At 29.3% G+C, this 23,239-nt stretch overlaps 2 protein-coding genes across 7 annotated transcripts in view; both read left to right on the top strand.

Annotated features, from left to right (window-relative positions):
• Positions 1-270: 270 nt before the first annotated feature.
• LOC111621351 (methionine adenosyltransferase 2 subunit beta-like) lies at positions 271-10,393 on the top strand. The gene is made up of 5 exons (XM_023363447.1): positions 271-586; positions 2,956-3,070; positions 6,684-6,836; positions 6,912-7,102; positions 10,122-10,393. The coding sequence occupies exons 1-5, from the start codon at positions 398-400 to the stop codon at positions 10,374-10,376; spliced, it is 903 nt and encodes a 300-aa protein (XP_023219215.1). The 5' UTR covers positions 271-397; the 3' UTR covers positions 10,377-10,393.
• Positions 10,394-13,104: 2,711 nt separating this feature from the next.
• The window catches only part of LOC111621364 (glutamyl-tRNA(Gln) amidotransferase subunit B, mitochondrial-like), a 46,224-nt gene continuing 36,089 nt past the window's right edge, over positions 13,105-23,239 (top strand). For all 6 annotated transcript variants that reach the window (XR_002756060.1, XR_002756061.1, XR_002756059.1 and 3 more), the window contains exons 1-10: positions 13,105-13,380; positions 13,454-13,567; positions 14,046-14,244; positions 14,457-14,579; positions 19,293-19,406; positions 19,544-19,628; positions 21,548-21,782; positions 21,854-21,984; positions 22,062-22,185; positions 22,274-22,363. Coding sequence is in view for 2 of the 6 variants with exons in the window: in XM_023363476.1 (XP_023219244.1) it covers positions 13,114-13,380; positions 13,454-13,567; positions 14,046-14,244; positions 14,457-14,579; positions 19,293-19,406; positions 19,544-19,628; positions 21,548-21,782; positions 21,854-21,984; positions 22,062-22,185; positions 22,274-22,363 (1,482 nt within the window). In the remaining 4 variants the exon portion in view is untranslated. The remainder of the gene's footprint in view (positions 13,381-13,453; positions 13,568-14,045; positions 14,245-14,456; positions 14,580-19,292; positions 19,407-19,543; positions 19,629-21,547; positions 21,783-21,853; positions 21,985-22,061; positions 22,186-22,273; positions 22,364-23,239) is intronic.

Genomic DNA, 23,239 nt, shown 5'->3' with positions numbered 1-23,239 from the left:
GTCCCGGAATTCTGTCGGACGCTCTCTGTAGTAGCGATACTTCCGAACACTTTGAGTGTTTTTACATCACGGTTAGTATTTAATCCACTCAAAAACGTTTACTAGCAACTAAAAAGATATAAATGCCAAAATAAAACTTAAAAAACATTTGACGAAGTAAATTAAACAACACGGTAGACTTCCTCTACCGTGTTGCATTTATTCGGATTAAAGAGACATACATTCCAATCGTATAGAACAGCTACCATATCTGACATTTGTGAAGAAGTAAATTAAATTCATTTTTAACGTCGAGTCTGCTCAACTCAATCAAGATTAGTCGTAAGCGCCACCTTATGGCCGTTTTCAACGTCACTCCGCTAATCGGTGAAAGCCACGATAGTGGGAGTTTTTAAAAATGGCGAGTGTGGAGAGGAAGGTATTGATAACGGGTGCTTCTGGTCTGCTCGGAAGAGCTATTTTGAAAGCGTTTAAGCGAGCCAAATGGAATCCTCTAGGATTAGCGTATTCCCGCGCCGAAGGAGAATTGAAAAAGGTCGATTTAACAGATTCAAAAGAAGCTGAAGATGTTATACAAAATTTCCAGGTAAGATGCTGCAGAATGATGTGTAAATATCGTCTTAAGTATTATTCAGGATCTGTTTTATATACAGTACATGTTACGGATAATGTCAACCTTATCCGAGTCAAGTAAATAAACACCGAAATATGGAGGAAAATAATTTTCTCAACTTTACCCGGATAACCTTGAAATTTTCCGCCAAGATTTGCATGATCTTGGATACCAATTGCAAAATTAAACACAGACATAAAAACATTTACTTTATTTAAGTAAAAAACAAATGTTTTTAAATCAGTTAAAATACTATCAATTTAAAAAGATAAAAGAATTGATGAACATCAATTTTTTTTTTTAAATTTGAATCAATCAATTCATCATTACCCATAGTTTTGGATAAAGTTGACATCACCTTGGTAATCTCTACATTATCCAACTTTGCACATTATCCACAATATATATATATATATCAGTATATATATGAATAAAAATGTTTTCTTAGAATAGTAAATAATTTAAATCAGAATAAATATGTATGTTGGTTCTATAATATGTAGAAAAATTTTATTAATTTTTTTTCTTGAATAATGGAAACATTAAATTTATTATTGCCCGACTGTGTTACTGAATTAAACTACTTGTTACAAAATGAAAATAGTTTGTACAATATTCATAAAAACAATTTAGTTTTTAAAGTAATGTACAACATAAACATAAATACATATAAAATATAATGATAAAATATTCTTTTCTGTTTCAGATTACAAATTTTGTATATACAGTATCATGAAAATCAATTTCATTTTAAATGTAAATACTTTGCTAAATTTACATAAGTATTTGCAAATTTAAAATATACAGGATATAATGATAACTTTATACATAATGTAATCATCTCCCTGGTTATATATTGACTATCTAAGCTGCAAATTTTTTAAAAGGAAACTTTTTTCTATAAAAATATGTAAAAATATTGATAGTAAAAAAATAACTCATTGGATTTTTCATATTAAAATTTGTCATTCAAGTAATTCTCTAGAATAGAATGTAATATTTGCATAGATAGAATATATTAGTTCTAATATCAATTTTGATTTTATTGACAAAATATCTTTTTATTTCTGAAAGCTGTGTTTATGTATGTTTTTTTACATGACATTAAAAATAGGAAAAATGGATAAAGAATTAAAAATGTTTTGTGTAATGTAGTTTGGAATAGTTACTCTATGAATTTAAGGAAATAATTTTGAATTTACAATTCATATACTTTGCAACCTGTAAAACTTGTTCAGAATTATGGAATGAGAACAAACATTTTTTTCTTAATTCAAAAATACCTTATTTTTAATGCTTTTGTGTTTCCTTCCAAAAATCAACTAAGATTTTTTGCAAAAATATTTAGTTTCAAATATTTTAAATATAATAAATTGAATATTATTTTGATTTCAAGTTGAAAAAACTTTAGGAATTTTTCTTTTATCTTCTAAGGATTATAACATTAAATTAGTAAGTTGAACACAACTAATCATGATGCAAACATTAACTTTTCCAATAAAAATTTTGCATTCAAAAGTTTGTATCATGATTAATGTGCAATGTGTTTAATTAATATGCCTCCAAAGTGTCACAAAAATTTTGTATTTTATTATACAAATCTAGACTTACTTTTTAGGTCATACTTAGAAGTAAATGTTAATATTCATGTTAATTAAGATCCATGTTTGGACATACTAATTAAAATTTTGTAAGATGTCGGACTGTATAACAACACATTCTATTTCCAATATGAATCTTCATTCAAAACTAATTAGAAATTCTGTTTTTTTTTTTATTTTTATTTTGTTTATATTTTAAGTTTTTCAAATGTACACTTTTTATTTTTTTCTTTTCTGTTTTTCATAATTTTTTTACTCTTTTAATCTCATTTTCAAATTTTTGTTGAGAACTTATAATAGAAACTATTAAAATACAAATTGATTACATAAGTGTACTTGATGTACTCACTTTATAAAGCCTTGTGCTATAATTGCTTTTGAAAGAAAATAAAACCTAAATTACATTTTAAACGCTTTATGAATAATTTCTATTATATTCTGATTGAGAAAGTGTTACCTTAGCATGCCAAATAAATTTTTATAAATTCAATTATTATTATAATTGAATTTATAAAAAATTAAATAATAATAAAACTCCAAATAATGAATTGTAAAACAAAAATAAAATGAAATAACTAAATTAAATTAAAACCAAATCGACATGGTTTAATTAACACTGGGTTTGGTTTTAATACATCTCATCTATGAATAAATTTTTATTATTAAAATGTATTATGAGACTGTTTCATCAATATTTTGTACTGATATGAAATTATTTCAAAAATTTATTTTCTGTTTTAGCCAGATTTAGTTATTCATTGTGCAGCGCAAAGATTCCCTGATAAAGTTGAAAAGTTTTATGATGAAAGTTACAAACTAAATGTTGAAACTTCAAAAAATTTAGCCAAACTTGCAAGTAAGTATATATCTCTTCTTTATAAAACTCATAAAATACACAAAATTAAGGTAAATGTGATTAATGTTGTATAGACTATATAACACTATGGTAATCTTACATACAGGGTCGGTTTTAGGCTGTTAGCTGCATGCATGCTACATATATTAGGCTGCCCCTATCAATGTTGATTTTGAGTAAATTCATTACCAAACCCAATCTATGAAAGCTTACTAGTATGCTTTATGACAGTTTCATATGGTTGACAAGGGTAAAAAAAATTCATAAAATATTTCATTTATATTTACAGTATTTTAATTTTATTTAAAATCAAGCCACTCCATAGATAACAGCCATCTTTGTTCAAAGTTATATTTTAGCTCTTTCAGAAAATAAAATTTGCCAATTAAAATGAAATTAAAGAAATTTTTTTCATTTAGTATGTAAATATAATNGAAAGTGCAATTTCAGTTTTATTAGATTGTTTATTAAGTAATGTTCCTAAATCAGTATCTGATTATGAAATAAGATATCCATCTCATACAGATGATATTGCATTAATTTGTTTAGAACTAGGAGAAAAGAAACTTCAGGTAAAGTTTTAAAAAATATTTATACTATACTGTATATACATATAGTTTTTTAATTCTAACTTTTTAAGTTTAGCCTTAATGAAAGTTTAGTAATCTGATTTTTAATAACTACAAAGAAAATTTAATGGGGAAAAATAAAGCAAAAGAAAACATGAAATTTGCTAAAAATGTAATCTTGAGTTTTATTTAATATGTAATTATTTTACAAGTTAAAAGTTAGTGACATCACAGGGAACATACATATACTGTACATTTTTTTAAGGTTCTAAAAATATGTTTAAATTAAGTTTTTGCTTTACAAAAATAGTTTGTAAAATACATCAAACTGTTTGCATCAATTATTTAATTTTCAGATGAAAAAAGCACAGTAAATATATTTTTTAAAACTGAAAAATTATATTACATCAACATAATTAACATACAACAGTTAAATATAATATATGCGTATGTGTATATAAAAATTAATTTAAATATGAATATTTAAATTTATAACATTCATAAGCATCTTTTTCTTTATTTAGCCTAAATTTCCTTTTGGTTCTATCAACAATTAACACAATTATCTTCTTAAGATTAACAGTATGAGAATAAAGGTCTATTCACAATAAAAATTAAGCATAAACATAAAGCCTTATGCCTATGTTATTTAATGCAACCATTCACTATTATTTACATAAGTGTAACTTTAAACTTAATCATAAAACATTAACATAAATAAAGATTGGTTATTTATATGAATAAATTGCAGAGCTATGTCACAGTCATTGTGCAAACATCAAACAAAATCAGTTATTTCGTCACTGACTACTATAATCTAATAAAATAATATTAAATTATATTTGAGTTTTATTTTTTAAAGTGCAATATCAGCAGCCCTAGGAATTTGGCACCCCTTCATACATGCATGCACTGCACACTTATCAGAACTGGCCCTGGTAGTATATTTCTATTCTTCATATATACAAATATTCGTCTTGATATTTATTAAAATTTATATAAAATACTTGTATTTTTCACATGATAAATTTTTATTATATATATATTTCAAGTAGATATGNTATATATAAGAGGAATTTTTCATATGGAAACTCAATAAATTAAAAATCAATAAATGATGTTTTATTTTAAAATATGATGATAGTAAAAGATTTAACAGATGGTTTGCAGTATACTGATTGCGGTAAACATCAATATAAATATTTATTTTAAAATATATAATTTTTAAAATAATTTATAAATAATTACTTTTGTTGATATAACCTTCATTAAATTTACAAAAATATTTAGAACTTGCTTTTAGATATGCTGTTTTATTATTAATAATTTCATATATTAATATTTAAATATTATAACTAATAATTTTTATAGTTAATAATAATTTTAATAATTTATTGTAAAAATATTCACATTCTTAAATTAACTAAATGTAACATAGGATGGACAACATTTATACATGAATAGAAAGAACTGTAATGAATGCAGACAAATATGGCAAGAACTGTATTACTCTGTGTTTAACACAACAATTTGTAGTATTTTACAAATCAAAGCAATAAAAAGTCTGATGAAAAAGATATATACGGCAGTTGGACATAAGTGGAGAGTGCTTACCAATACCTAGGCAGAGAGACCTGTCAGTATGGAATATGGCCATCTCAAACTGTAATGCAGCACTCAATGTTTGGCAGGCTCATCATCATAACTTTTTCTAGCTATCACTGCTAGCAATTGTGTTAATCCTAAGTTTTAGATGCATGTATAATAGAATGAAATTATTTACTAATGTGCTAATACACTCATTGCCATAAAAATTATCACACCAAGAAGCAGTTGTCAGAATCAAACAAAATTGTAAATGTGTAAGTGAAGCAGTGATATAAGTAAGTGATTACAAAATGAAAGCAAAAGGATCATTTATTGCAGGAACAGCTACAAATGAGAGGAGGTTCTAGTGCCCTATTGGGCCACTTCTAGCATATGTGATTCACACAATGTGATATGGGCAGGCATGGAGGCATATAGGTGTGCTATGGTGTCCTATGGAATCTCTCAATCCACAGTTGCTGCAAATGGTCCTCTAGTTAGGCCAAACTGCTAGGCTGTCCAACTTGGTGTCCCAGGTGATCCCAGATATGTTTGATAGGTGACAAATCGGGACCAGACAGACCAGGGAAGTATGGCAATGTGCCAGAAGCAGTCCTGTGACATCCTTGCTGTGCATGATCAAGCATTGTCCTGTTGGAAATGGCTCTTGGAATCACTGCCATGAAAGCAACCTATGTGGCTGCAGGATGTCACTAACATAATGTTGGGCTGTCATGGTTCCTTGGATCACTACTAGAGATGACCGGCTGTCATATGTGATGGTACCCCAGACAATCACAGCAGCTGTGGGGGAAGTATGCCATTCCAAAGCATAGGCAGGATTCAGGTGTTACCTTTTCTTTCCAGACACAAACACAGTCATTTTCAGTGTCCAAATTGAATCTGGATTGATTGCTGTAGACAACCCAGTTCCATTCCATTGCGGTCCAATCCTGTAGGAAGCAACATCACTCCAAATGGAGGTGATGGTGAGTGGTGTCAATGGTAACATGTGTAATGGCCACTGTGATACCAAATGTTCCTCACCCAGAAATAGTATGGACAGACAAGGCCCTGTTAATGATGGTGAAAACTATATGATCAGCTATGTGCATACTTGCGGAATACCAGGAAGTCCTCTCAGCTAGTGGTTTGCTCATTTAAAATTATTCTTTTAATTATATCAACAAAAAAAATCTGATAAAATATTTCACATTAAATCTTTAGAACAACACTATACAGTACATATATATATATATGTACAGTACATTGTATGTGTGTTTTTTTTAATTAAAACAAAAAATTTTAAATTTTTAAATTTATTTAATGAGAAATTTATAGTTGATATATCTTATCTTTCATATGAAGATTTTTTACAATATTCATGCATACATTTAACAAAGAAAAAATTTACATTCAAGTTTTAATATTAAAATTTTTAAATTATTTTTTATTAGGTGAAAAAGGGGCAGCCTTTATATTCATTAGTACAGATTATGTTTTTGATGGTACAAATCCCCCGTATAAAGAAAATGATAAGGTTTCTCCAATCAATAAATATGGAAAAACAAAAGCTGATGCTGAAGCTGCAATTGAAGAAGTTAATGATGGTAAATATATTTTATTATTATTATAATTTGAATTTTATTAGAATTTATTTTTATTTAAAATTTTTAAAATTTTAGAAAGTATTATTTTGAGGGTTCCAGTTCTCTATGGAAATGAAGAATACTCTTCAGAAAGTGCAATTTCAGTTTTATTAGATTGTTTATTAAGTAATGTTCCTAAATCAGTATCTGATTATGAAATAAGATATCCATCTCATACAGATGATATTGCATTAATTTGTTTAGAACTAGGAGAAAAGAAACTTCAGGTAAAGTTTTAAAAAATATTTATACTATACTGTATATACATATAGTTTTTTAATTCTAACTTTTTAAGTTTAGCCTTAATGAAAGTTTAGTAATCTGATTTTTAATAACTACAAAGAAAATTTAATGGGGAAAAATAAAGCAAAAGAAAACATGAAATTTGCTAAAAATGTAATCTTGAGTTTTATTTAATATGTAATTATTTTACAAGTTAAAAGTTAGTGACATCACAGGGAACATACATATACTGTACATTTTTTTAAGGTTCTAAAAATATGTTTAAATTAAGTTTTTGCTTTACAAAAATAGTTTGTAAAATACATCAAACTGTTTGCATCAATTATTTAATTTTCAGATGAAAAAAGCACAGTAAATATATTTTTTAAAACTGAAAAATTATATTACATCAACATAATTAACATACAACAGTTACAACAGTTTTTTTTTTTTTTTTTTCATTTTTTAACTTTAACATGTTAAATACTTAAATTTATATTGTCAGACATTACAGACATTATATTTTTAGTTTTAAAATATAAATAATGTCTGACAATGTAAATTTAAATATCTTTCTTATTACAAAGTAAAATACAGAGTACTAGTCTAAGAATGATCTATATCGGGTGGCCAACCTTTTGCATACCATGCGCCAATTTTTTGATAGACGACTTCAGATGCGCAGTGGCCTATCATGAGTGTTAGCCGCTCGAGGCGGAGAAAAATTTCAGTCACCCCTTAATTAGGTATTTCAATTTATAAGACAAAAATTTAGTTTTGCCACAGAACAAGCAATGAAAAATGCGGTGGTAGTGTAGTTACTCGTATAAGATAGTTCTATTTGATATTAGTGGTGTACATGAACACGAATGTATCGTACGAGCAAGAATAAAAAAAAAAAAGGTCAACACGTGTCGTCAAAAAGTTAGTAGTCCAAATCGATTCCCCGACTGTTTAGACGGTAGCACTATCGTGGGACGTTAGCACTGTAAACATTCATGCATACACTGTAATTTACTATGTGGAGAACACTCGTTTTATCTGTAAAGTAGATTGCAACGAATTGTGCATCAAATGAACTTGCCAAGACAGACTATAATAAATTATTTAATACATAAATATAAATTCTATGTAATATTCTTAATTGCAAAAAAGTCAAGTCTGGCAATGTTGCTCAGAACTGACTGAAGCGCCACTTGTAATCGTCTAATGCGCCAAGTTTGGCGCATGCGCCACGTTTTGGCCACCCCTGATCTATATTGACATTGAGTGCTATCAGAGTCAAACAAAAATTCAATAAGAAATTTATATTGTTCTCTAGATATTGTAATAATAATTACTGGTTGATCTTGAATAATTACATATGATGATTATGACTACAGATTTATACTACTCAATTCAGATATTACAGTTTTCATTATACAGTAACAATAAATTATAAATTTTGCATCATAAAAATAATTACATACAGTAATGCAAAGCAATTTGATATTTAACTTTAACAGCCAGTTTTAGAAATACAGTATTTTAAACTACTGATTAAATATTTATAAAACTTCAGTACATAAAAATCATCAAATTTGTCCAATTTATCTAGTTTTTGTTGTCTAAAACAAACCAGAATCATTTATACTATGCTTTATAATTTATTAAATGTCATTTTTTAAAAAAGAAGTTTTGATAAATTAACTTTTCAAAAATAGAAAAAATTTGCAAAACATATCTTCAGTTTTAATTATTCTGAAAAATTGTTTTAATATAGAATTGTTGATACAGTAGAGCCTCGATTATCCGACCTAATTGGGGACTGAGGTTGGTCGGATAATTGAAAAGTCGGATAACCGAAAAATATGAAAAAATCCATTATTAGTGTAGTATATTATTATATCCCATGTAATTAGTATATTAGTATATCGCTATTAATCTACTTTGCGTTGAATTTTCATCTATGTTAAGCCTAACAAAACATTTTTTAAATAATAATCATCGCTATTGTATCGTTAAAAATTAGAAAGTTAAGCCTTGTTTAAACACTGGCTCCCTTTCATGGTCGAATGAGTGTTGCCAGCTAAAACATGTAAAAATAATATTAAAGTAGCCAAGACATAGCCAAATATTGTAGCGCCACATCAATAGCGGAAATTTACCGACTAGGACGGTCGGTTAACCGAGGGGTCGGTTGATAGGGGGTCGGATAATCGAGGCTCTACTGTAGTATTGTTTGATATTTTAAACAAAAATAGATATCAATCATTTTACTATAAACTTTTAGATTAAAAAAAAAGTTTACATAAGACAACTTATTTAGAAAACTAATTATAAAGAAGTGCTTCAAATGTTGATTCCAAAATATTTAAAAATTTTTCTGACTTTCCTGTAGAAAAGAGAGAGAATATACATGGTGAGATCAATTATAATATAATGGGAAGAGATATACTCATCATCTGTTACAACAATGAATATTCTAGCATATGTATTGTAATGTAAATGGGATGAATTGCCTGAACTACTCATTCATTTGCTTATGAATATTTTATAATAAATGAAAGATGTTGCTTGATATAAAATTTACTTGTATAGAAAAATTGGGTTTATTAGTTATTTGAGATAAATTTTATATATATTAAGGAATAACAATAAACTTTTATCTGATACTATACTATACAGTTCATTTAAAATGCCTTATTTAAAAACCTGATGTGAACCTCCAATACACTATGAATATTAATTCACCATTAATATTAATATATTCATTGGTTTTAATTTTTAAAAAGTATTATAAAGAAAATTAATACTTTTATGTAATTGTACATTGTTTTCGAAAATTGCTCCTACTTCAACACTTTCTCTTTATACAACTTCAAAAAGAGAAAGTCTTTTGAAAAATTATTCTCTTGTCACTTTTAACATCTCAAATTATAGTGCCTAAAATACCGTTAGTGTTTTGCTTTGCATTAAGGCTTACATATTTACGTTTGTCACTCGGACTTCTACTAATATCAATGTATCTTTCTTTTTATTTAGGATCCATCCATAAAAGGTATTTATCAATGGTGTGGACTTGAATCTTTAACAAAATATCAGATGGTTAAAATAATGGCCGAAGTATTGGGATTATCCGCAAATCACGTAACTGGTGATCCAAATCCCAGTTCGGGTGCACCTCGTCCACACAATACTCAGTTATGCCGAACGAAATTGGAATCATTAGGCATTAGAAAGCATACAAACTTCAAAGAAGGAATTAAAGAATTTAGTAAATTTTTGAAAAGTAGTTAATATAAAGATTTATTTTTGTGCAAATAAATGTATATTTTATTATTGAATAAAATTGTTAACATTGTTTTAAAATTGAATAGTTTGAGTACGAAGTTAAGCTATTAACTACAGAATCTTTTAATTGGTTATAACTTTATATTATTTATACATATACAGTATTTACTGCATATCTAATATTGTTTATAAATTATTTCGTATGAAATAAATACTTTACATCGGTTACATCGGTAATACTACTAAAAAATTTTGGATGATATATAATGTTGGGGCCGAGTGAATGAAAACCATTGAGTACTGGTCGTGAGTTCACACCTCGGGTTGGTCACGTGAAGTTTTCCGGGTTTTTTCCACCTTGGTAACACACAAATAGTAGCCAGTTTCTCATAAGACCCCGGGAGGCATTCTCCTTGGCAGATTGCTCTTATCGTGTTGCTGTATACAGTACGAATAAAACCAAAATCAAACAAACTATTGTTTGATTTTGGTTTTATTCGTACTTGGTATTATTGGTTTTATTCGTACTATAGTATTGGGCACTATCGACTGTTCACTGATTAGTCTGTTGTTTTCAGTCGAATAAGTTCTATTACACGATTTAGTAGTTCCTTAGTTATAACATACATTATCAGTTATGAAATTTCGATATAGACTATATTTATGATTAAATAGCAAAATACAGTGTTGAAATTGAGGTACAGTTTATCACATTGTAGTACATGACTACAAAAAGAATTTTTGAAGGATCTTCAATTTCCAAAAATCGAGTTGGGGAAATGAAATGAGCGTCCTTCACTTATAAATTTATCAATAATTTAATGTAAACATTTTAAAGAGTACATGTATAGCCTATTTATTTTACATACAGCGGGGAAAAGTAACTAAAAGTCTCTCTCAAATCACAGCTTTCGATATTTATCTCTGCTTTTGTTTGCATTGATATATCATCGGTTAACATTCTCACACCAGCTAGTGGCACTGAGTTTAAAATCAGATCATAAAATCAATTGGAATAAATTTGACTTTTTGTAATTTCGAGTAAGATTTTGAATAAAATTCACTTGTTTCCATGAGTTTTCTTATAAGCATAAATTTAAGCTGTAAAACTTAATTAGCTGTATGAGAAACCTCCGTGAACTTTGACCTATCGTCCCGAATATTTGGCCAGTACCTCACTGATAACGAGAAAGGCTTAAGTTTAAAATTTGAGCTTTCTAGATCCATTAGTTATTTTCTACGAGCGTCTGCACTGTCGGATGAAAAGGAGAAGAAAATACAGCTTGTTTTGAGATTTTTGCACTTTTAAATTGCTTGCATTTCGGCAACCGCTTTATGCAAAATCTTGAAATTTTGCATACTACAAAAAAAAAAAAAAAAAAAAATCCTTCGAACCAGACGAAATACTCGAAATTATAGGTGTTTGGGGGAGGCGGAAAAATCGATCCCCGAAAATCGGCAACTCTAATTCCTGTATATGTTGTCAGTAAGTGACTTTTTTACTCGCCGGGAAGTCATTACCGTGACTCCTGATATAAGACACTAGATTATTGGATCAAGTTTTCTTTTAATAGTAAGGTTTAGGCCGAAGTTTTAAACGCAAAAACGTGTACGTCGGATGTTCAGCGCCACTTTCCTGTAAGCCTAGAAGTTTGACAATGGTGTTTGAATAGTCAGTTTATACTCGACATTTCAAACACCATTGTCAAATTTCTAGGCTTACAGGAAAGTGGCGCTGAACATGCGACGTACACGTTTTCGCGTTTAAAACTTCGGCCTCAACCTCGCTATTATTAAATACAGAACGTCCTCAACAGTGCCGGCCCGAGACAAGTTTTAGGATGGAGCGAGATCCTATTATGGCGCCGGGGGGTGGAACCCCGCCCACGCACTCGACCCACGCGCGTCTCAACAGATAAGGCCATTCACATACTGGCCACAGGCTTGTAATTAAAATATCGAAGAGTGAAAAAAATATTTTTTCCTTTAATTTTCTTTACCACTGAGTCGCCCCCTAGGACTTAGCGCCTGGAGCGGCTGTTTGCCCTATGGTAGGGCCGGCTCTGGTCCTCAATATATGTCATACTTAAGTTCCTAAAACGCGTCGTGAACGAAATGGTGTACATCGAATATCAATTTCTCACCAAGATAATATATTATGTGAGAGATATGGTATATTGTAGACCAACTAAAACAATTTATGTAGAAGTGTCTAGTGTACTGTACAACAACAAACTGTTTATACGGAAGTGTCGCTACTTGTTATACTTTCAAGGCCGAGCGGTCAAGGTGGCAGCCTATCGCTCTGGGGGACCTGGGATCGAATTCGGACGGGTCAAGGAATCCCCAGCAATTTTTCGGGGGTTAGTCCGTTAGGATATGTCGGGCCCCGTCTCTCACCACTCGGTCTCCCCATTGTGGGCCTGGCCGAACCCATAATGGGCCTGCTATAAGAGGCCCTCTTAGTGCCCACAGGGCGGAAAGAGAGAGGGAAAAAAAAGTACAAGGTGACAGCCGGATGTTTGAGCAGTTAATAAAAAGGATTGTTGACGAGATCAGAGTAATTTTTAAAAAAACTTTTCTTTTGAAGATTTTAAAATTACATATATAAATTTATAGTGTATAATTTTATCGTACTTGGAATTTTATTGAATTGTATTTATTGGAATTTTATTGTATTTATTGAAATATACGTAAAATTTTCTTGATTTAACAATTAGACACCAGATGGCGTCTCGCGAGAATGGCTACCGGTGGTTGTCGGTCACTTAGTTTAAAATACAGAAAGACGATAAATAAATGGTTTCTAAATAAAATGAGATATTATTGTAATCAGAATGTTCCTAATTACGCCGTGGACGAAGCAAAATGGGAAAGTGTCGTCGGTTTAGAAATTCACGCTCAAATTTCGTCGCGTTCAAAACTTTTTTCTCGATCGTCTACCGAATTTGCCGCTCTTCCTAACAGTCGAGTGTCGTTTTTCGATGCCGCATTGCCCGGAACTTTACCGGCAAGTAACATTCTATGCCCACGCTTGTATAATTTCTCGTTAATCAAACTAAATGATTGTTTTTGAATGACAGGTTTTGAATCGTTCCTGCGTGGAAAGTGCAGTTTTAACAGCTCTGGCACTTGGATGTACCGTACATAAAGTCTCGCTTTTCGATAGGAAACATTATTTTTATGTTGATTTGCCGGTAAGATGTGCATCCAATGAGGGATTTGGCAACCCCTGGAGGTGTAGAGTCACCCGCTTGAACAAAAAAGTCAATGGAACCGTTCTTCTCGCCTCCCGAGGTTTGGTTTTTACCAAGTGTGCAAGAGGTGTGCTGCCCGTTCTCGTGCTCCACGTGTAATTTTGCACCTCGGCACTAAAACTATATAATGTAGAGTATTCGGCCAACAGTTGAGTGTGCTAAATACCTACGTGAAATACTGGAACAATGCGACCTCCAATTGCGTGTGACCCGGAAGTGGGTCGATTTTGGAGGGTATCTTGCTGATGGTCACGTGTAGAGGCATGGTTCCTTTGACTTTTTTGCTCCCGTGGGTACAGTCTCCAACGAGGTCTCGTTTGAAGGTGTAATTGTACTAATTTGCCTGTGTGAATTATATTAATTTTTCTTTCTTGCAAATAAATATTTTTGCCCAAGTTTAAAACTACTTTATTTACAGGCAGGTTACCAAATCACTCAGCAGAGAAAACCCATTGCCACTGATGGAAAATTAGAATTTGTCGTCTATAATTCTGCAGTTTACAAATCGCCTTTCCTGTGTTCCTCCCGCATTAAACAATTGCAGTTAGAACAAGACAGTGGCAGAAGTCTGCACGATGTCGATGATGGTCGAACTCTGGTAGATTTAAACAGAGCCGGTAATACTGGATTATCCTGCCGTGGTATACTAAGTGAAAACTTAGTATACTCCAACAGGATGTTTGTTTGTCTGTCAAACTTGCACAAAAATCGTTATCGACAATCGTAATACGTCTTTGAAGATTTGACTCATTTAATGAATTAATTCTGTATAAATTATACTGTCTTTTATGATTTTAAATAAAACTTTATAAATTTATGATTGATTTAGGAATAGGACTGATGGAAATAGTATTTGAACCGGATCTCAGAAATGGAGAAGAGGCAGCCGGATTGATTAGAGAACTTCAAAAAATCTTGCAATGTTTGGGAACGTGTTCTGGTTACATGAATGGTAAGTTCTAGTGATTTTTCAAACTGTTGATTTTAGAAAATTAATTAATTATTTTATATCTTTAATTTTTTTTATCAGAATAATTGACTTTTTGTCTGTAAGAAAATATTAAATAATATAGTAACAATAATAAAGATAAACGCTACAAAAATTATAATTTCTAAAGTTTTGTTTCATTAATTGTAATATGTTTGGAATAAATTATTATGAGAATGCATGCAATATTTCATTTCCTTTCAGGTTTTAATACATGGAAGTAAAATTTAAACAATAATTCAAAAATAATTAAATTTTACAATATTCTGATAAAGTTTCCTTATTACAAAATAAAATGTATTCAGTTCTTTTCAAAACTTGTGATGCATGAAAATGTAAACGGTAGACTTTCAATCCAAAAATGAGAGAATATCTTCTAATTAATTGCTGTGTAAATTTAAAACAGTCATTCAATAATTTAACCTTTCAGCATCTCTGCTCTTAAATATCATTCAAATACTTGTGACACTATGTGATTTCATTATAAAGTTTCTTCAACCTGAACAGTCATTTTAAACATTTTTTAATATAATGTGCTTTATACAGTTAATTTTTCAAACTGTCTCAATGTGTGTAAGGCAGAAAGTTTTTAAAAATGCTGAAAAAATTAATACTGCAATTTAGGCTGGATAATTATTTTATATTGGAAAACTATAAAAAATGTAATGAATTTTTTTTCAAAATGTTTTTCTGAATTTAATGATGACAAAAAGTCTTCTAAAGGATTATTATAAGTCTAATAAACTACTTATTAACCAGGTTAAATCCAAAGTAATGGTTTTTCAGAGAGGGAGCAGATTGAGAAAAGCCAATAAATTTTATTTATCTGTCTCTGAGTTAGAGGTTGTCTCATCTTACAAATATTTCAGTATTTATTTTACTCCACAGGGTTTGTTTTCTTTTCACTTAGATAAGTTGTTTTTGAAATATAAACTTCAACTTGCTAATCTAATAAGACTCATGGTTAGAATGAAGCAGTCTTCTATTAATTCATACTTTCGATTGTTTGATTCCTTGATACACTCAAGTTTGAGATTTATGTTTCCTATTTGGGGTCCATTTTTTTTGTTGATAAATTAGAGAAGACTCAACTGAGATTTATAAGATCGATATTTCATATTTATTGTTCAGTGCCTGAACCCATTTTAAGATTCGAATTGAGTCAACCACCAATGGCTATACATTTAGCATTGGCCATTTTTAGATACTGGTTAAAATCTTAGAGCTACCAGAATTTGATCTCAGAAAGTTGGTTAATAATAAATTGAAACTAATAGGTAGTAATCCTTTGGTTGTAACTTGGCCTTCTTTAGTCGAATGTTTATTATCTGATTTAGGTTATTCAATTGCTTATTATTTCCTGATTAAAAAAAAACTTTTTCTGGCTGAACTTTTCCAGATATTAAAAGATAAATACTGGGCTCAAGATATTCTTTATATTGAGCAAAAGTATAGTTTTTTAAACTTCTCTATCTTCCCTATGGACACCTCAAGATTATCAAATTTAAATTATAAGATTAAATCTTTAATAATACAGTTACGACTTAATACCTATACTATTGTATTAAATGGCTTACTCCAATTGTCCTCTATATAGCAGAATTTCTGAAAATGTTAAGAATCATTTGTTTGTATCTTGTGAATACACTGAACACTTAAAGGATATTTTTTTGACAACTGATTTTAATATGATTTGTTTATACGATGATAATTTAAGTTCTGTAATGTTATATAAAATTTATAAATTTTTCTGTTATTCATTAAACATGTTAACATAGTTTTACTAATTTAAGTTATATAATTTATTATTTATTTACAATTATGTATAACAATGTTTGTATTAATAGTGTTGCTACGAGTTCTGTAACCCCTTTGTAAAGGCAAAAGCCATAACAAATAAATGATTGATTGGTAAAAAGTTGAAGTCAAGTTTTATTCAAGTGTGATGAGATTTTTTTAGTTCTTTTGTCTTAATTCAAGAAATAATCAAACAATAGTTTTAATACAGGCAATCTAATTAGCTTTATATAAATATGAATGGTGTTTGTTCATCGATACAATATAAAATAATTTATATTCTCCTTATCTGCAGTTGTATATAATTTTATACTTTTATTTATTCTGAAATGTAGTTTCACTTTAACTATATCCTTTCCAAATTATTGCCACAATTTTTTTTTAAATTGTCATTTTCCCCATATGAGGAATTATAAAACTTTCATCTTTAATTAACTTTTACATGATTAATTCTCATACAAAATTAGGTATAGAATATTTCTGATGAACCTGAAGTATCAGATGAAGCATAATGTAAAAGACAATAATGTAATCTAAGATGGTAAATCATTCAAATTATTTCCACACACTGACAGTGAATTATGCATGAATATGCCATTCATATAATAATCAAAGTGATTGAGTTCAAATGACCATCTCTTACTTGAGAACATAATTCTATTGAATATTTTTTTACTTTTGAAGTATTTTGTTACAACTGTATTTCATTTTCTAGTAAAACATTTTTCTTACATACATGATATGTTTTATACTATCTAATTAGTGTTTAAAGCTAATTATTGCATTTTATTTCATATCATATAAGTAAATCGATGCTTTTACAAGTGGAGTCATTTACTGATTTCACAGGACAGCCTGTTTCAAAATTTCACCTGGTCATTAGAAGGTTAAAAGAAAATAAATAAAATTATAATGTTTTATTCAATATCTATCTATATATAACTAAAGTGAATCTATAAGGTACTTGCATATGAATTAAATTTATAGTTTACATATCATTTTGAAGCTTATTTAATGTAAATTATCCTTCGTGTATCTATTTTGTTTCATTTAAGATAATTAGAAGCAAAAATGTGTCCAATTTCATGCTTACCATAATGATACTTCTCTCTGTCATTCTGGCTATTACCCCATTCTGTATAAAATTGCTCCCGAAAATAACTTCTCCAGTTGACATTCTTTCACTGATTTTCCATTATTTTTAATTTTATGTTATTAACAGAAAGATTATTAAAAATTAAATTTTGTTCAGGATGACTGATATTGTTTCTTTCAAATAAAATAGTGCATAACATAGAGAAAATCTTACAAGTAAGTGAGAAAGAAACAATAAATTATATCCAATTAAATATCATTGAATTAATTTGTTTACAGACATGAATACTGAACTATGAAGTTATTTACACAAAGTTATTATTTAGAGAGTAGTTTTGTAAGCCTTATATTAATAAACTTATTTACTTTATTTTTCCCATTTGTTTGTAATTTAACAACTTTTTACTGCAAATATTTTACTGGGCACAATTAATATATGTATACTAGCTGTTACCCGCAGCTTTGCTCGTGCGGATTTTGCAAGCAAATCCTATTTACATTCAATATTTCAACAACCATAGTAATTGTTATTTAACACCTACCACTGAGAATGGTGAGAATTGCTGAGAATCAAATGAACTGTTTTTATTTGATAAATTTTCTGGAATGTTTACAATCGTTCTATAATCAAATCAATATGCAAAAAGAAATTCGAATTTAAAACAGTTTGAACATTTGGTTAAAAAATCAAAATATATAAAAAATATTTATAACAGTGTCTAAAATGTTATCAATTTAATACCTCTAAGTACTCAATGAAGACTAAACGTAATTAATAACAAAAAATTGCATCTAAAATAGTACAGTATAAGCCGTTCTTCAGGTTAAAACTTAATGCTCTCCCTCTACCCCGCAAGGGAATTTTGAAAAATCTCTTCTTAGTGTGTGTTTTCTTGACATACCCTACTAAAACGCAGTTTAAAACAAAAAATCACATCTAAAATAGTACAGTAGAAGCTGTTCTTCAGGTTAAGCCTTAATGCTCTCCCTCTCCCCCTGCGGGGAATTTCAAAACATCCCTTCTTAGTGTGCATTTTCATGACGTACCCTAACTGTGTACCAAATTTTACCTCTAGGTTCTGGAACTTTCTAGAAAAAACTGGAACATTCTCGTTGAAACGTCACACATTTTTGAAGTCAACCACTTTCAAACCCCATATCTCTCACACTCTTATAGCTATCGAGACACAACCACCATAGTGCATGATGGGAGACTTGGTTGCTATTACCACACACAAACACCCTTCATGTGCGATGTGTAGTTTTGGCTGCACAGTGACATATAGGCACAAACACGTCCATTTTTATATACAGTAATACCCCGAACTTACGCGATAGGTGGGACCGAGCAATAACCGCATAAGTCAAATTCATGTAAGTCAGGGTATAATTTCACAATTTGTGTAAAATCCAAGTCAGATGTATGTAAGCTAATAAATGTTCTCATTAATCTTATCTCGTCTTTTGATTTGTTCATGGTTACAAGAAATCACCACATAGTCTCTCGAGTCTCCGTAGTTATAACAAACACACAAATAACACAAAATAAATTGTAGCTATGTGTTGATTCCACGCAACACGTCTGAACATGTAAGCCGAACAATGGTGTGGGGGAAGTGAGTAATCAAAAGTTGCGTGGCGCTCAAACAAAAGATGAATCGACGAGATTTGAAAATTGCATAAGTCCGGGTAGCGTAAGTCAAGGTATTACTGTATATATATAGATATAAAGAAAAGTTATTTTCAAAATATTCTATTACAAAACATTTTTATTTGTTTTTCTAGAAGGTGCAATGAGAATTGATGCTAATATATCTGTCAATAGACCTGGAGAACCAATGGGAATAAGAACAGAATTAAAAAATATTAACAGTGCCCGTTATGTTGCCAAAGCTATTGGTAATATAACTGTTATTAAACAAATTAATTAAATTTATATTTAATATTAAATTTAAAAATTTTGAAAAAAATTAGCTTATTTATTATTAATTTATAAATTATTTGAATAACATTAATAATTTACAGTTTTTAACTAGATTTTGAAATAAAACGTCAGATTAGATTATTAGAAGCTGGAGAAAATATAAAAAATGAAACAAGAAAGTATGATCATGTAATAAAGTAAGTCATTTTATTCATTTAAAAAGTTATTCTAAGTATTAAAAATAATTATAATTCAAATAAAGATCAGGTTCAGTTCTATTTTTGAATAAAACAAAGATGGCCATCTATATTATTACAAATCATAATAAACAAATATAACATTTTAAAAATTAGCATAAAAATACTCTGTTGTTGAGCTTTCATTTGGTTGTTGAATTCTTTCATTAACTTGCTTGCACCAAAGACATAGTGTCAACCTTTTTCCAAATTCCTCCTTCATTTTGCATTTCCATTCTTCCCATTCTGTTGTTTTACGATCAACAGCTCTGTGCCAATCCATAGCAGCATTTCTTAGTCTAGTTGCTGCCACTGGTCCTCAGCTAGTTTTTTCTGGCTGCCAATCATCTCTATGTGATGAAGCCAATCTTCAACACTTTGATCATTTCCTCCTAAGAAATTAGGCACAGAACCAGTCAAGTCAGGTATTGTCTGAATTTCAATCTTAGCTGCTTCTCTCTTCATCTGTTGAAGTTGCATCATAGTATTCATCATTTGACTTACTTGTTTCTGTGGACATCTGTGTAGTAGTTTCTATATTATGTTACTTTGCCTTTCTAATTCTTATCTTATGCTTTCAGTAAGTCTTGTTAACAATTCTGCTTTATTTCCCATCTTGGACAGTTTTTGCTTTCCTAGTTCATTCTTTAATTGTTCAATAGTCATTCTGTCAATGTCCACCCCATTAAGGATGTAACATCCTTCTTCACTCGAGTAGATATTATCCATTATGATGCTTAAAATAAAAGTTCTGGGACTGCAGTTGTGTCTGATAACATTTTGGTTGCTTGCTTAAGATCACCAATTCTTTCTCATTCTTAAACTTTAAACTTTTTCTTGTCTTACTTTTGCTTTCTTCTACAATTTCTTATAAAAACTTTGTGGCTTACCTGCATGTGACAGTCAAATTGATACAGAATNCAGTTGTGTCTGATAACATTTTGGTTGCTTGCTTAAGATCACCAATTCTTTCTCATTCTTAAACTTTAAACTTTTTCTTGTCTTACTTTTGCTTTCTTCTACAATTTCTTATAAAAACTTTGTGGCTTACCTGCATGTGACAGTCAAATTGATACAGAATATCAGTATTTGTTGACAATTGTTGTAAGACTGATCCTGTTTGAAGAAGATTTGAGTTTTTGTCTTCACATAGATGATTAGCATACATCAATCCTGTTGTCAATTGTGCTAAAACCTGTGGGATCTTTTGTAGAATATACAAAAAACCCTCCAGTTTTAAAAAAAAGAATTAACATTTAATAGATTAGTTATGGCAGACAAAAACTACAATCTTCCTGCTTTTTCTTCTTCTTACACCCCCTTGTATTCAAAAACATATGACTTAATTTTGTAATTTATTGAAATTTGTTATCACAATTATATTGATTTATATCACATTAAATTTTACAATTTGAGCAATAATAATATGATTATGATGTAAAAATAAAAGTTTTCATCATTAGTGTAATGTTTGCATTTATTAACAATTAAATCGTTGAAGATATAAATTTTTACATTTATTTAATTAAAAAATCCATAATAAATATTTTACAAAAATATCTTCATTTCTCAGTTATTGGAAAAAGATAGTTTTTAAAAGTTTCTTTATGAACATTGATTGAAACAAAATGCAGTTTGGATTAATAGAGTAATAATCCAAATGTTAATATCATATAATTTTGATATAAAATAATTTGAAATTTTTAAAACAACTTATAGAATTATTGACATAACATCAAATTGATACAGACAAGTGTTGTGCACTTTATTCTGAAATCCATAATTATCATTTAGGAGTTTATTAATGTTGAAAATTGAAACACTTATATAACAAATTTTCTTATTAAACACAGCTTTTATATTACATGAAATCTTTGTAGGGAGACTGTTTTAATGAGAGAGAAAGAAAATGTACAAGATTATAGATATATGCCAGAACCAAATCTACCACCTCTTAGGTTATATGACGATTTGGATAAAGAGAATTTTAAATTTTCTTCGGATACTATTAACATTGATCATCTGCGAGAAAACATTCCGTTACTACCAGCTGATGAGAGAAAATATCTAATTGAAAAATACAAGCTTCCGTTGAGATCTGCATTACTTTTAATGGTTGGTATTTGAGTTAAACAGAATAAAATAACTTCAGTTTATGTTAATTGCTTTTATGTTTGAATTTATAGAATGAGGATTTACAAGAATTATTCAAAGAAGTGGCCACAGGAATTAAATGCAATATGAAATTTGTATCTCATATATTATTGACAGATATTTTATCACAACTTAACAAACGGAAGTTAAAAACCAGTGAAATGTAGGTATATATATATATATATATATGTTTCTTTGCTTAAATAAGATTCTATAAATTTATTAATTCTATTTTTGTAGATTAATTTCCATAGACAGAATTCAAGAATATATTGAAATGATTGACAACAAAATAGTGACAGCCGCAAAAGCAAAAGATGTCTTACAATTGATGTTTGATGGCGATTCTCGTTTTCCCATAGAAGTCAGATTTATTTATCTAATTATAATATACAGAAAACAGTTATCTTAAAAGAATTTTAATATTTTATAACATTATTTCTTTATTGTAGATTGTTCGGGAAAATAACTGGACAATGATTTCAAATTTAGAAGAGTTAAAAAAGTTTTGCTCTGAAGTGATAAAAAAGAATCCAAATTTGGTAATTTTTCTAATATTGGCTTTATTTTTTTGCTTAGAATAAAATTAAATTTGTATGTTAGGCATTATAATTTTTAATCTGTTCAGCTTCTAATGCAGTTTTTAAAATTGTTTCTTCCCAAGTATTGAATTGTATATACACCTTCTAACATTAACATCCAGACACTTACATTTTGACAAATAATCTGCATTAGTAAATAATTTAATATGCTTTAAAACAGTATAAGTAAACATCATTTACTTATTTATGTCACATTGCTTTCACTTGCATTCAATGTAAAAATTTCATAAATTTGTTTGAAATCATTAAGAAAGTGCAAGTTTCAGTTAAGAACTCCTATTTAAAACTTGTTGACATATTTAAAATAAGAACAAAATATAAGTGGATATGTTAAAGTACTTGCATGCCTATTCTTGTTTGAATTAAACTAAATCAATGCTAAAAGACAGCATGTGTTTTAACTGTGCTAAAACTTTTGGCTTGCATTTTTTTTTTCTTTTGGAAATATCTGATATATTCCATCATTTGACCTTCAAAGAAGTGACCAGTTGCACTTTGTTTTTTAGGATAATCATACACTCAACAATTCAGTTTATTTCAGAACTGTAAGGAATTTCCAATTCTAGAGTAGTCAGTCCAATTTTTCATTGTACATGTTATCAAACTTATTCATAATAAGAGGGCCAAGAATCTATTGAAGACTGCAGATATTTGGGACTGCCATTGACATGCATGATTCCAGAATCTATTGTGAAAGTGTGGGAAATCATCCAAGAAAACCACAAAACTTGCTGGACTGTCATGAGGCATACCAATACATATTGTTTGGATGAATTGAATTTGAAACAAATTGCAGCAAAGTTTGTTCCTTGTCTC

Source organism: Centruroides sculpturatus, unplaced genomic scaffold (genome assembly GCF_000671375.1).
Source record: "Centruroides sculpturatus isolate CEXI.00-Female unplaced genomic scaffold, Cexi_2.0 scaffold275, whole genome shotgun sequence".
Lineage (NCBI taxonomy): Eukaryota > Metazoa > Arthropoda > Arachnida > Scorpiones > Buthidae > Centruroides > Centruroides sculpturatus.
Note: the sequence above shows the minus strand (reverse complement) of the source record. Positions and strands in the feature narration are given on the sequence as shown.

What these genes read in the sequence shown, in the direction of transcription:
- LOC111621351 (XM_023363447.1), top strand. Translation starts at nt 398, where the DNA reads ATGGCGAGTGTGGAGAGGAAGGTATTGATAACGGGTGCTTCTGGTCTG. An exon ending in AATTGAAGAAGTTAATGATG is followed by an intron (nt 6,837 to 6,911) that starts GTAAATATATTT and finishes TTAAAATTTTAG; the next exon opens with AAAGTATTATTTTGAGGGTT. An exon ending in TAGGAGAAAAGAAACTTCAG is followed by an intron (nt 7,103 to 10,121) that starts GTAAAGTTTTAA and finishes CTTTTTATTTAG; the next exon opens with GATCCATCCATAAAAGGTAT.